We start from the raw sequence: 13,331 nt of genomic DNA, 5'->3' as shown, positions 1-13,331 counted from the left end.
GCCTCTGCATCCACAAAAATACACCGTATTTCCCCAACCTTTTTGGTATGAGATTCGTCACCTAGTGGTTCAGAATCTCCACTCACACGTCTCTCTCTCTCACACACCCTTGCTTTTTATTCCACGGTTTTGTACCAGCCAGTAAAATATCACTATTTTACCCGGTAACGGGACTCCGTATCCGTCCCTAGTACTACTACTACTATTAGTATTAGTAGGTTTTAGTACCTAATTGGAGCCTAGGATAATTAGGGTTTTTCTACGCGCATGACCCCCAGTCATACCGTTTTTTTAAAGCAAGACTTACTCACTCGTCTCGTCTCTCTCCCTCGGTATCCCGTCAACCTTTAGACTCCAAAAGATATCGAAGAAAACCAGTCCTGGAAAAGGTCTCATATGCTGTGGCCACAGTCTCTCCTGGGTCTCCGACATCCGCTGGAGTCCTCCGGTATATTGGGATTCGGCTCGAAGGACCAAGTTGATAGGTTCACAACCTATATTAGAGTTCAAAAGAGAAGAGAAGACAAGAGAGATTATTTTGTCTCAATATTGAGGAGAAAGAGCGGAGAGGCAAAAAACCCCAGTTACAAACCACCACCCTCTCTGGGGCCCAGACCGTCTTTCACCTCTTTTATTAAAGTTAGGAAACCCTAGTTACATACACATCTAAAGGGGGGGGGGGCAAGCAGTGTAAAAACGTATGACGAAATTCACAGAGAAATATATTCTGTTTTGCATTTCCAGAAGGTCACAAAACATCCTCCCATGATGTTTCGGTTTCACCGTGACCTTCTTCCCGTGGGATCCTGCACTTTCAAAAGACATTTTCTGCAAGACTCAAGAACAAACATTAGTGCAGATTACATAGTTTACATAATTGAATATAATGACTAAATAAAATAGTGAACTGACTATAACTAATAGCAATGACTAAATAAAGAGTGAACATTACATTACAGTACCTTTAAAATGAACAGTGAGATAACATAATATAACTTGAATATATATTTTGAATCCATCAAAAACATTAACATTTAATTATGATTACATTACAAGACTCACTACTGACATTAGCAGGAAAATACAACACAATGTCTCCATGTCCAGTACAGTGTGTTTCCCACAGTCCAAACCAATTAAAACAATCAATTATGTGCAGGTTTTTACAGAAATATGCTCAAAGCTTTTGTTTTTCAGTGCAATAAAAACATCCATAATGATAAAACAAGCTTTTATTTTGGTCTAAAAATTGTAGATACTATGGCTTTAATTATTTATATATTTTAACCTTACGTAGATAATAATAATATGGGCCAAACTGGAGCTTTGTTCATGTTTTATTGAGGTTTTTTGATACGTGCTGGTCTGAAGTTACAGGCGCATAATGGCAGCCACACTGATTATTCTGAGATGCGTTAAATGTTATTACTACTGAAATTATCTTAACGTGCTAAATATTAAACTACTTCTACTGCTGCCATTTTACTTAACTGTTTATCTAATAGATCCTAAAGCTGTATTCACACAGATGTTTATTAATGTGCACTGTCCCCATTTTGAATAAACTATAAAAACAATACTTTACCACTGACCACATATTATATATTTTTTTTTGCAAATGTAGCTCAAACTCAAGGTTCCAGCCCTTTTAGCGTTTCCTATGGCGTGCCCAAGGAGGGGAGGACTGAAAAGTGAAAAGAGGAAGGATATAACACACATGACTTATCCAAAATATATCGCCCTAATCGCGGTATACTTTCACTTTGTGCCAAGAAACTCATTATTCGCACAACTATTCCAGCCAAATCTGCATGTCATTAATCCTCTCAATGCTCACCATTATTATAAACATTCCACATAATTTAATTTATCTGGTATTTTGAAATAAATGCCAGTTGAGCACATTAATAGCCCCATTGTTGGAGAAGAACAGACCACTGATGTAAAAATGTGTACGTTGCTGTAATTGTTGGCCATGTTGAGACAAAAGGCTGAGGGAAAGAAAATATCAAGTTACTGGTTCAGGGCACAGTGTTGGGGGAAGGGAGGGCACCCATCCAAAACACACTGGCATTTGTACACTTTACATTAAACTGCACAGTACTATGGTATATGTCCAGTGTAGTCATTAAATATTTGCACTTTCTACTAGTACTGTATTGCAGGACATGTAAATATCTCTCTAACTACACAATAAGCAATGCATTCATTCAAATAATTCTGTGTTGGACCAAACTACTAGACTCTATGCTACAAACTGCACAAAATTAAAAGATGACAGCAAAATAACATTAAATTAAACTGTTTTTTTAATGCCTATTGCATCATTATTGTGGTGTGAGACTTCGGACACATTGCACTGCAGGAGTTTTGGTGAATAACTCTGTAAAACTGCACCAACACTGACCTCTGGTGGTTAGAAAAAGTCTGTGCATGAACATATTATTAATAAATTAAATTACACTAAATGCCTTGTATAAGCTGTGTTTTAGTGCACATGTGTCAAACTCAAGGCCCAGGGGCGAAATCTGGCCCGCCATGTCATTTTATGTGGCCACGACAAGGTAAATTAAAATGTATGACTGTCTTAAAATGTCAGTTTATCAGTAGATAGGCAGTTACAGAGTCTTTTTTTTTTTTTTCTTTTTTTTTTTTTTTTTTTACATCTATGCAAATTAACCCTCGGTGAAATTGAGTTTGACACCCCTGTTTTAGTGCATAAGTATATTGATTCAGTATATTTCTTATCTTTTAGTTGCATATATATACTGACTGCATACATTTTAACAGCCTCACTGATAATACATTTACATTTATTTTGAATTTATTTTATTAAAAGAGTAGTTACAGTGGATGTTGAGTTGTTGTCAGGAGGCAGAGGTTGTTAAACAAGCACAGACTCTTAGAAAAATACTGTGACCTGGAATATATTGCAGTAGAAATCTGGGACAAAAAAGGCAACTGTATTTATTAATTATTATAATCCATGTGTCAGATTAGAGCTACAACACAGAGTTATAGAGATATAGAGATTTAAATTGCCGTAGTGTGAGTGAGTGTGAGTTTGGGTCTGAATAATGACAGAAGCACCAGGTGGAATGATGTGAATGGCAGAGTATTTTTGGATCTGAAGTCGGTATCGAATAATCCTGCAGGAGTAAACCAGTGGATAATCAGAACAGATAGGCAAGATAGGCATTCGTACACAAGTTAATTCAAAGTGCTTTACAGAATAATAAAGATAAAAAATTACAATACAACAAGTTGAAATATAAATAATCACGAATAATCATCATAAGATTAACATTAAAGGAGAAAAGTGCAGAATAAAACCCTTTCAGTCATATGCACGGATAAAAAGAACCGTTTTGAATCTGGATTTAAACATTGTCAAAGTAGAGACCTGTCAGATACTACTCTGGGGAGTTACCACCATCCCGATTTTGTTCTGGCAGGGACAAGGTACAGGTAATACTTAGGGAAGGAATTAAGCAGTGCTCTTCCACAGGGCTGACTGGGAAAAGTTCCAGAAGCTGTGAAAAAGCTGATGGCTCTAATAAAATACCCCAGATAAAAAATCAGCTCACTGAAATAATGTTAGCTGCGTCTCAGTCCTCTATTCCTGTAATCAAAAGCAAACAGTGCGGAGTATTCGTACCCCCTGGTGGACAGATGAGTGTCAACTATCTGTAAAGGAATGAAACAAAGACTTTAGGTTGCTCAAAAAAACAAACAAACAAAAAAAAAAACACTTAACATGCCAAAAATCCTCCAGTACAGGGAAGCAGAGGCACAAGTCAAGGACAGTGAAATGGGCAAGGCAGGAACGTTGGAGAAGTTTCTGTTCAAAAATAGGGATGTGTGGGGAATGGTCAGGAGGATGTGAGGAGAGACAGAAATGGGACCTCCCTGTCTCAATCTCAGAGGAGAGGGCAGCTGTTTCAGACCATGAAAAAAACAGCGATTATGGCCAAAAATCTTGTTATGATTCACAGTTCACTAGAAAGAAAGACCAGGACAGACTACAACTTGAATCCATAATTTACTATGGTAGAAATGATGCAACTGCAGTGCAATAAGTCCTTTGCTTTTTGTCATTGTGATTAATGGTGTTTTTTTCTGCTGTTCCTGAGGGGAAAGGCTGGTCCCTGTTTGCAGATGTTGGAGGTTTGTGGCATTGAATCTGCACGGTGAAGAAATTGAAAGTAAGCTTTAAGTTCTTGGAGGTCAAATTTGATTCAGCCTGAGATGGAAGCTTCGTATAGACAACTTTGAAAGCAAAAGGTGATTAATGTTACGAGATGTGTGGTTAGGAGACAATGGGAGGCTATAGTTGTTCTGCCCTGAAGAGAATCAGGCTTTAATAAAAACTGTTTTCAAAATTTTCTCCAGTCACTGCCTTACAAGTCGAGATGTGAGAAATGCCTCTTTCATTCTTATTGTTAACTCCTGGATTCATTTCCGGAGACGGGGTGAGTCACATCCTACTCCTGATGTAGAATGTGATGCACCAAGATTCCTGGCTTCTCCGGGACTGAAAAGGGAGTGAAAGTGAAAAATAGATCTCGTTGCAGCCTCTCATTTTCATATTCAGTAAGAGTACTTTGATTTTAGTCATATATTCACAGATGCAACAAAAAAACCCAGACACTGACATTATAGGTTTTGTATTGCCCAGTAGGAGCATAAATAGGAGTACCTCGAATGGGCTGGGAGGGCACTCTGTGGAGATGGTGGTAATATCAGTGGCAATAAAATAGAAGAGGTTGCTAAAGTGAGTCAGGTGTTAGTGTGCCTTGTCTGACTCCGCTCAGTCCTTAGTAACATCCATTCTTATGAGTGTGACTAGAACACAGTAGCATGGCAGCTGTGTTCAGTTCTTGTGGGTGCCAGCTCATACTGGAATCAGGGGTAATGAAAAGGAAAAGGTGGACAAACTGGCCAAAGGAGCCCAAAACAAAAGCTATGTTGAAATGAAAATTAAGCAGCAAATTGGAGGCCAAGGCTGTAGTTTGAAGTCAGATCAAGGAGAGAGTGGGATGCTGGGACTAAAGAACAGCATGTGTGGGCAATATTATTATTATTATTATTATTATTATTATTATTATTATTATTATTATTATTATTATTATTATTATTATTATTATTATTATTATTATTATTATTATTATTATTAATTCATTTATTTATGTATTTAATTTTTTCATTTCTCTATATCATATTTTTGCTAGTTAATCTGTAAAAGACATATATGCGGAACCTTCGAGGGGGAAGACATTATAGACGGACACATAACAAACATGGCAGACGTACCTGATCATGCGAACGATCGTGAGTTTTGAGTTTTAATAACTTTAATAATCGTGTATTCGAGGTTAGTTGTGTCGTGTTAATGCTTTTGTTTATTTTATGTAATTTTGTGTTAATAGGTCACTGAGATTGTCACATTAATTTATTCTACAACTCTTATTTGTTTTGTTAAATTGGTGTTAAACATTTTCATTAACCACTGTATAAATTAGTTTCGAATTTTATTATTACAGCATTTATACGTTTTATTCTTACATTTTTGTCCCTGTTTTTCTTCCAAAAATAAGCTGAGTCATGCTGACACAGGTCTTTAGTGCACATTCTTTACGTTTTGTCTTAGTTTAATTAGTAAAGGTACAGTACGCAACTTTCTGCAGGTGGGACATCCCCTGCATGATGATTCCATGGAAATAGAAAGTTAAAACCATACCTCGAAAGATCCCCCATGGAGAGTTTATGTTTTTATGCCATACAGCCCTCCTTCAGGCCAAATAAGTCAGGTTTGTGGAGATGCAAGCCCTTCAGTAAGGATGTTTTTCAGTGCAAATTGAAAAGTCACATACTATGGCTTTAAGTTCTATCCTACATTCAGTTTACTTAGGTTTCACCATTTTCTCCATTTTATAAAGTTCCAAATTGTGTTCTGCAGTTTTGTTGTAGTTTTAGTAATGTGTCTTTATTAAAGCTACAATTCATATGTTTTCTCTGTTTTCAGACTGCCCAGGCACTCAAAGTGACCAGGCTGGGAAAGCGTCATCATGTGCGGGGTGTCCCAATCAGAAGCTCTGTGCATCTGGAGCCACGAAGGCCCCCGACCCAGGTAGGAGAACAATCAGTACTTAAAATAATAATATTGATGTACCTGTAGTTGTAAAATGTCTCATGTTTCCTCACAGCCATAGCAGAGATCGGAGAAAAGTTGTCAACAGTGAAACACAAGATCCTGGTGCTTTCCGGTAAAGGGGGAGTGGGGAAGAGCACGTTCAGCGCACACTTGGCACACGCTCTGGCCAGTGATGGAACGAAGGAGGTGAGGTCACAGATCTTATAAAATATTGATTATCAAAACTGTATTAAGTATTGGTTTTTGAAATGTTTATCTATTTACAGGTCGCCTTATTGGATGTAGATATATGTGGTCCATCAGCTCCTCGTATTATGGGTTTAGAGGGAGAACAGGTACAGTACAGTTTATATTTTATATGAAGCACAAATTTGTTACTTTAAGGGATTAATGGAATCAGAATACTTATTAGTAAAGCAGTAACGTAACAAGTTTTCGTGAGTAATTCGTTTAGTGATTTTTTTTATTTTTTTTTTAGCAATTCCAGCCCTGCAGTAGTCAGTTATCCGATTAGTTTTATGACGTAATCTGACCCACAATAGTCTAATCGTAGTACTGTGTACTGTTAGTGTCAGTAACAATACAGTGGTTATAAAAAGTAGTTGGTAGTATGTAGCATGTACTAAATAAAGTATTTATCCTTTACCAGATGGTGTTGTACTTCCTTCACCTTCACTTACACTTTGCTTACATATGTGCTATTGTTCGCAGGTTCACCAAAGTGGCTCTGGTTGGTCTCCTGTTGTAAGTTGATCAATCACCACAGATTTGTATTTAATCATTTATGTTGTTGTTTTAGTCCTGTTGCTTCCACTTCCGTTTATTTTCAGTACGTAGAAGACAACCTTGCAGTTATGTCCATCGGTTTCCTCCTCGGCAGCCCTGATGATGCTGTGATCTGGAGAGGCCCTAAGAAAAACGGTATAAATCCATTTTGTGCAACTATAACATAACTTACATTCAGTCTCTGGTAAAGGTTCATTCTGTCTTCAGCTTTAAACTTAGAATTAGCAGTTAGCTTTTTGTCAGACAGGACCGTTTGTTTACCTGCTTTACATGTTTCCGTTACTTCGAGGAGCCTTCTTCAGGAGCGTCACACATGATGGTGTAGTGATGTGTCTTGTAGGTTGCTTTTGCTGGTTTTGTCAGACAGTAGGGGAAGAATGCATCCCATCTGCGTAACAAAGTGGACGCTCCCTCATCAGTTTATGCTCCTTGGACCTTGTTTGTGAATCTCTATTGCCTCTTTGATCCTTTCAGCATGGATGTTCTTTTTTTTTCCTGTGCCTTCCGGTTCCCCTTACACATGTTTTGTTACATAATTGACACGTTATCTCGTATATTTCATCACATTTGTGTTCTGGTTGTATTCTATTTTTCGTCTCACTAATAACCGTCTGAGTTTCATTTTCGGTTTGACTGGTGTATGGATGTTGTGCGTTGTGTACGTGTCTCCTTCTCCTCTCTTGAGTCTTGAGTGTCTGTGATGACGGTGACCCAGTTCTACATTGTTCTGAGTTCTGACAATTTGTGTTCTGTCGGGTCTTCATATGTCATAGTAGGTACTGGTCAGTGTATTTTGGTTTGCAGTATATATTTACTTTTATGTTTCTGTCGCCATTGTGGTTTATTTTTAAGTCCAAATATGCTATTTCTTTATTTTAGGCAAGGCAAGGCAAGTTTATTTGTATAACACAATTCGTACACAAGGTAATTCAAAGTGCTTTACAGAATAAGAAAGACATTAAAATCACACAAATCAAAACATAAATAATCACAAATAATCATCATAAATTTACCATTAAAAGAGAAGAGTGCAGAATAAAAACCTTTCAGTCGTATGCACAGCTGAACAGAACCATTTTGAGCCTGGATTTAAACATTGTCAAAGTCGAGGTCTGTCTCACATCTTCAGGAAGATTGTTCCAGGTTTTAGCTGCATAAAACTTAAATGCTGATTATTTTATTCCTCCTCATGTGTAAATTTGATGCTGTTAGTGTGGTCCATGGTGTTCAGGTGAGCTGTCGTCTGTAGCTGATTTAGATTTTTTCCTGAACGTCATCAGTGCACGCCATCAACTTCCTAGATTGTGATCCTGCCATCCTGACTGCGTCCATTGTACAGTGAGATCCGTGAGTTCGAGTAGTGATTTCATTATTTCGATAAGTGATTTGGAGAGGCCAGACAGTAGGGGGCGAAGTCTCTTCTACCTGGCAAAGTAAAGCAGCTTACAAGACACCATCATGACACATCTGAGGAGGGCTACAGGAAGCAGACAAGACATGTACAGTGACATGCCCAAAGTGTTTTTATAGAACTTACATAACCTAGCCTAGTTGTGACACCGGTTATGTTTAATTACACACCAGAAGTCTGATCATTATCATATTATTGAAATGATATGTAAACAGTGACATGTTCACACCTGTGTAGAGCAAACTAATGTGGCAAAGACAAATGAAAGATAAGATGATAAAGATTTAAAGATGTATTTTATAATTAATTGTACTTTGTCGTTCAAATACAACAGTTACTCTAAATATCCATTGATTAACAGACACATGTCGCCAGATGTTTTGGATGATGAGATTTATTTGTGCTTGTAAACACGCACCAAAAGTCCGATCTAAATTATTGGGTTGTTAACTGATTACTCTAGTTATCTGATTTTTACCGGCCATGACTCTGTGCAGGGATGATCAAGCAGTTTCTGAGAGATGTGGATTGGGGCGATCTGGATTACCTCATCATAGACACGCCCCCCGGCACTTCTGACGAGCACCTGTCGATCGTACAGTACCTGAGCGCCACTAATGTAGATGGAGCAGTTGTCATTACCACACCGCAGGTAACGCATGCAAATACGAGTATTTTTAGTTAGAGATGTTTTCGTATTGCACTACACCCACTCGTACAGTTAAATGTGTTTGTGGGTAAATTCGAAACTAAAACATGTCCACTGTTCTTCTTCTGAATTCCTTTAGTTAGTATTAAGGTTAATCTATAGCAGCTTTCCATCTTAATTTGGTCTGATAAACTCAAAACTGTTTTTTTTTTTTTTTAAAGAATGAGTTTCACCTCATTTTGAAACTGTGTGAGGTGAATTAACCTTTTTTTTTTTTTTTTTTAGTTTATGTAGGTCGTCCATATTAAATTTAAAAGGCCTATTATTTACATTATTTTCATTAGTTTATTTTTATTTTTATTTGGTTTATTTGACAGGGATAGTGTACATTAATCAACATTTCTGTAAATGTACCAGATTTAACCAGAAAGGCTATTTTTCAACTGTCGTCCCTGGAAAGATGAAGCAGTCGCCCTGGAATGTAACAATAAAAGTTATGCAATATATTTACAACAGTGCAAAATAAAATCAACAATTCAGGTGAACTAGTGAATACACTCAGATAATAAAAGCCAATACATATACTATACATGACACACTCAGAAGAACACACACTGTACATGACACACACACTCAGAAGAACACACACTATACATGACACACACACTCAGAAGAACACACACTGTACATGACACACACACTCAGAAGAACACACACTGTACATGACACACACACTCAGAAGAACACACACTGTACATGACACACACACTCAGAAGAACACACACTGTACATGACACACACTGTACATGACACACACTCAGAAGAACACACACTGTACATGACACACACTCAGAAGAACACACACTGTACATGACACACACACTCAGAAGAACGCACACTGTACATGACACACACTGTACATGACACACACTCAGAAGAACACACACTGTACATGACACACACACTCAGAAGAACACACACTGTACATGACACACACACACTGTACATGACACACACTCAGAAGAATATACACTGTACATGACGCACACACTCAGAAGAACACACACTGTACATGACGCACACACTCAGAAGAACACACACTGTACATGACACACACATAGTACATGACACACACACATTACAGTAGAACACACAGCAGCACACACTAGTGGTCACAGGTTTGATGGTTATTATCCAGTTCTTTACGTGTTTTTTGGACAGATCGTATGTGGGACTGTCTCTAATGTTCCTGTGCAGTCCCTGATTTAAAGTCTGGTTTACGTTTCACCTTTTTTCCCACGAGCCCACACCTGCCATTACATTTATTAATTCATCCATTATGCTGATTTATGTAACTCTTGCACAGAAGGTTATTATCTACCTAAGAGACACACCTTTACCAGTAAAAATACTCATGTTAGAGAAATGTCTGTCTGTTTTGTTACTGTACCAACATAATAATAGATAAACTACATATATTTAACATGGACTGTGCTCATTTGACTGAAAGACTTGGTTATATTTTAAACAATTTTCCACAAACAAAAACGCAAAACCGGTAGCTGTCTGACCTATGCAGTGTTTTTAATAATAATTTCCTCATTCTTAAATTTGGCAGTGTGTGAAACCGTGTCCACATAGTCGTTACTTCCTTGTTTGTTAACCAAGCGCTAAGGTTACATATCAACAAAAAAAACTTTGATCATCACAAGGTTAAAGTGAGTGAATTTGGTGCTTTTTTTTTGTCCTTTTTTGTAGGAGGTGTCACTGCAGGACGTGCGTAAGGAGATCAGATTCTGTCAGAAGGTCAAGCTGCCAATTATTGGAGTGGTGGAGAATATGAGCGGCTTCGTCTGCCCTAATTGCAAGGTTAATCACGCGTACAAGTGACACCAAAACAGTAAAACAGTCACATATGTTTAGTAACAAGTTTTTTAAAAGTTACACAAACATTTATAGTTTTGTCTGCTTCATCCATCTCATAGGTCTTGTACTTGTTTTTTTTCCCCCACATGTTTTTGAGCAAATTCATACACATTGAACCCCTAATTGCTTCGTATGAGGGTCAATTATAACGAGTTACGTGCATTTGACCATGTGTTTTCTATACAGCAAAAGTGTGTTGGTACTCTACTCTATAAAAGGTTTTGTTTTAGAGGTGCATCATATCCAGCGTCGGAATTTTTTAAAACAAACCTTTCAATCAGATTTGTATGCCGCCTCTGTCTAGTTTCAGTTCAGCAATTTAGGTGGAACACTAAAGGCGTACAGACACATTTTTATCCACACTACAAAACATATTTTAATGTTATATACAGTGGTCCCTCGTTTATCGCGGGGGTCACGTTCTAAAAATAACCCGTAATAGGCGAAATCCGCGAAGAATCAGCTTTATTTTTTACAATTATTCTCTATGTTTTTGTCCGTAAAACCCCTCACCACACACTTTATACACTTTTCTCACACAGGCGTTAACATTTTCTCACATTTCTCTCTCGTTTAAACTCTCTCAAAGTTCAAACCTTCGTAGGCGTCTTTGTCGGTGCAGAACGTTTCATCGACATTGTGGGTTTTGTCGGAGAGAAAACAAATTGCAAACGTACAGCACTTCAGAGTCACACTGCGATCCAACATTTATGTAAATTTGTCTGAACACATTCTGTACTGGACAGGAGACACGGCACGGAGGAGACTGATGGACAATGGTCTACAGTCCAACAGCCAATCGGGACGCAGAACACAATGGTCTACAGTCCTTTAGCCAATCAGGACGCAGAACACAATGGTCTACAGTCCCTTAGCCAATCAGGATGCAGAACACAATGGTCTACAGTCTCTTAGCCAATCAGGATGCAGAACACAATGGTCTACAGTCCAACAGCCAATCAGGACGCAGAACACAATGCACGTTCATACTCTGTAAAAAAAAACATGAAAAATTGCGCTAAAAAAATCCACGAAACAGCGAAGCCACGAAAGGTGAACCACGTTATAGCGAGAGACAACTGTACTCATTTATTTACTCTTTTTAAGGAAGTGATTTTAAATTCCGTGCACCTGAATCCAAGGTAAACATGTTCAAATCAATCGTTGCTTTCACCGATAACACTTATAATGTTTATTCTTAATTACACAAATATTAGACATGATAATATTTGCTATAATTTTGTGTTCTAGTTCTTAAGACGATTATCCGATCAGAAAGTAGAATTTGGGTAACGAAATCTAGTTTGTTTAAAGAAGAGGACTATTTCTGATTTGAATCCTCACTACCTAAAGCTCAGCACCTACAGCCAGTCATGAATCAGTGCTAGTGCGGCCTCTGCAGCTCAGTGAGTGAATTCTGGAGGTTCTGAGGTTTCACATGAGGCCTGTCCATAAACTGAACACGAGAAAAAACTTGCACGTGTCCTCTGTTTGCAGGTTGGCGCCCCAGATTCATTTGTGATTGGAGTATTTTTTGTAGAGTTTGTAAGAGCACAGGCCGCGTACTGTTTCTTTTAATAGTACTTTAAGTAAGTGTTTGTGGTCCGGTCACAGTACTTGCTCTTCCTGTATTTTCGCTCGCAGAACACCTCACAGATTTTCCCACCCACGAGCGGAGGAGCAGAGAAACTGTGTGCCGACCTGAGCCTGCCTCTCCTGGGGAAAGTGCCACTGGACCCACGCATCGCCCGCAGCTGCGACGAGGGCCGTTCCTTCCTCAGTGACATCCCAGAATCCCCTGCTGCTTTAGCCTACCAGCGCATTGTTCTAAGTAAACATCCTCTGTTTTTGCAAAGAATTGTTGATTACAAGGAAGTGAGAAGTTATAGAGGAAATGGTACCATTAAAGAAAGGCCAAATACTGTCTCAGTATCTCAGTTCTGCTGTGGCTTTATCTTTATGTACTTTTGTGTTTTGTTTGCAGGTATCCAAGATTACTGTGCCAACAGGGAAACCGAGCAGAGTACCACATGACTACAATAGTTATCAACAAATAGACCATCTAGTACATTTCTGAATTCCTTTAAAATGCACTGGACACAGACCAATTTTTTTTGTTATATAAATATTGAAGGGATTGTATTTTATTATTATTAAAGATCCTGTATTACACAAAATTGACTCCTGCGAGCTTTTAGCCATAAGAATTAGAATGTTGTTGCACAGATGTTGTTTCATTCACACATTATTAGTCTGTCTACATCCCCAAAGCTCAAAATGCTCCGTTCCACCTTGTGATGTCATGTAGTTGTTGTTTTCAAGTTCCCAGCTCCTTTTGCCTTTTGTTCTGTAGAGATGAAGGGCGTGTTGAAGGTGTGTTGAGTTTAAAAACACACTGGAGCACT

The 13,331-nt window shown here is 38.2% G+C and overlaps 1 protein-coding gene across 1 annotated transcript; it reads left to right on the top strand.

The window, feature by feature from the left end:
• The first annotated feature begins 5,259 nt into the window (after positions 1–5,259).
• Positions 5,260–13,103, top strand: nubp1 (nucleotide binding protein 1 (MinD homolog, E. coli)). Its single transcript, XM_033970896.2, has 10 exons — positions 5,260–5,331; positions 6,026–6,130; positions 6,207–6,340; positions 6,421–6,489; positions 6,866–6,898; positions 6,985–7,075; positions 8,849–9,003; positions 10,759–10,869; positions 12,571–12,757; positions 12,911–13,103. The coding sequence occupies exons 1-10, from the start codon at positions 5,301–5,303 to the stop codon at positions 12,958–12,960; spliced, it is 966 nt and encodes a 321-aa protein (XP_033826787.1). The 5' UTR covers positions 5,260–5,300; the 3' UTR covers positions 12,961–13,103.
• The last annotated feature ends 228 nt before the right edge of the window (positions 13,104–13,331 follow it).

This window comes from Periophthalmus magnuspinnatus, chromosome 8 (assembly GCF_009829125.3).
Source record: "Periophthalmus magnuspinnatus isolate fPerMag1 chromosome 8, fPerMag1.2.pri, whole genome shotgun sequence".
Taxonomy (NCBI): Eukaryota; Metazoa; Chordata; class Actinopteri; order Gobiiformes; family Gobiidae; genus Periophthalmus; species Periophthalmus magnuspinnatus.
This window is presented reverse-complemented; position numbering and strand designations above follow the sequence as displayed.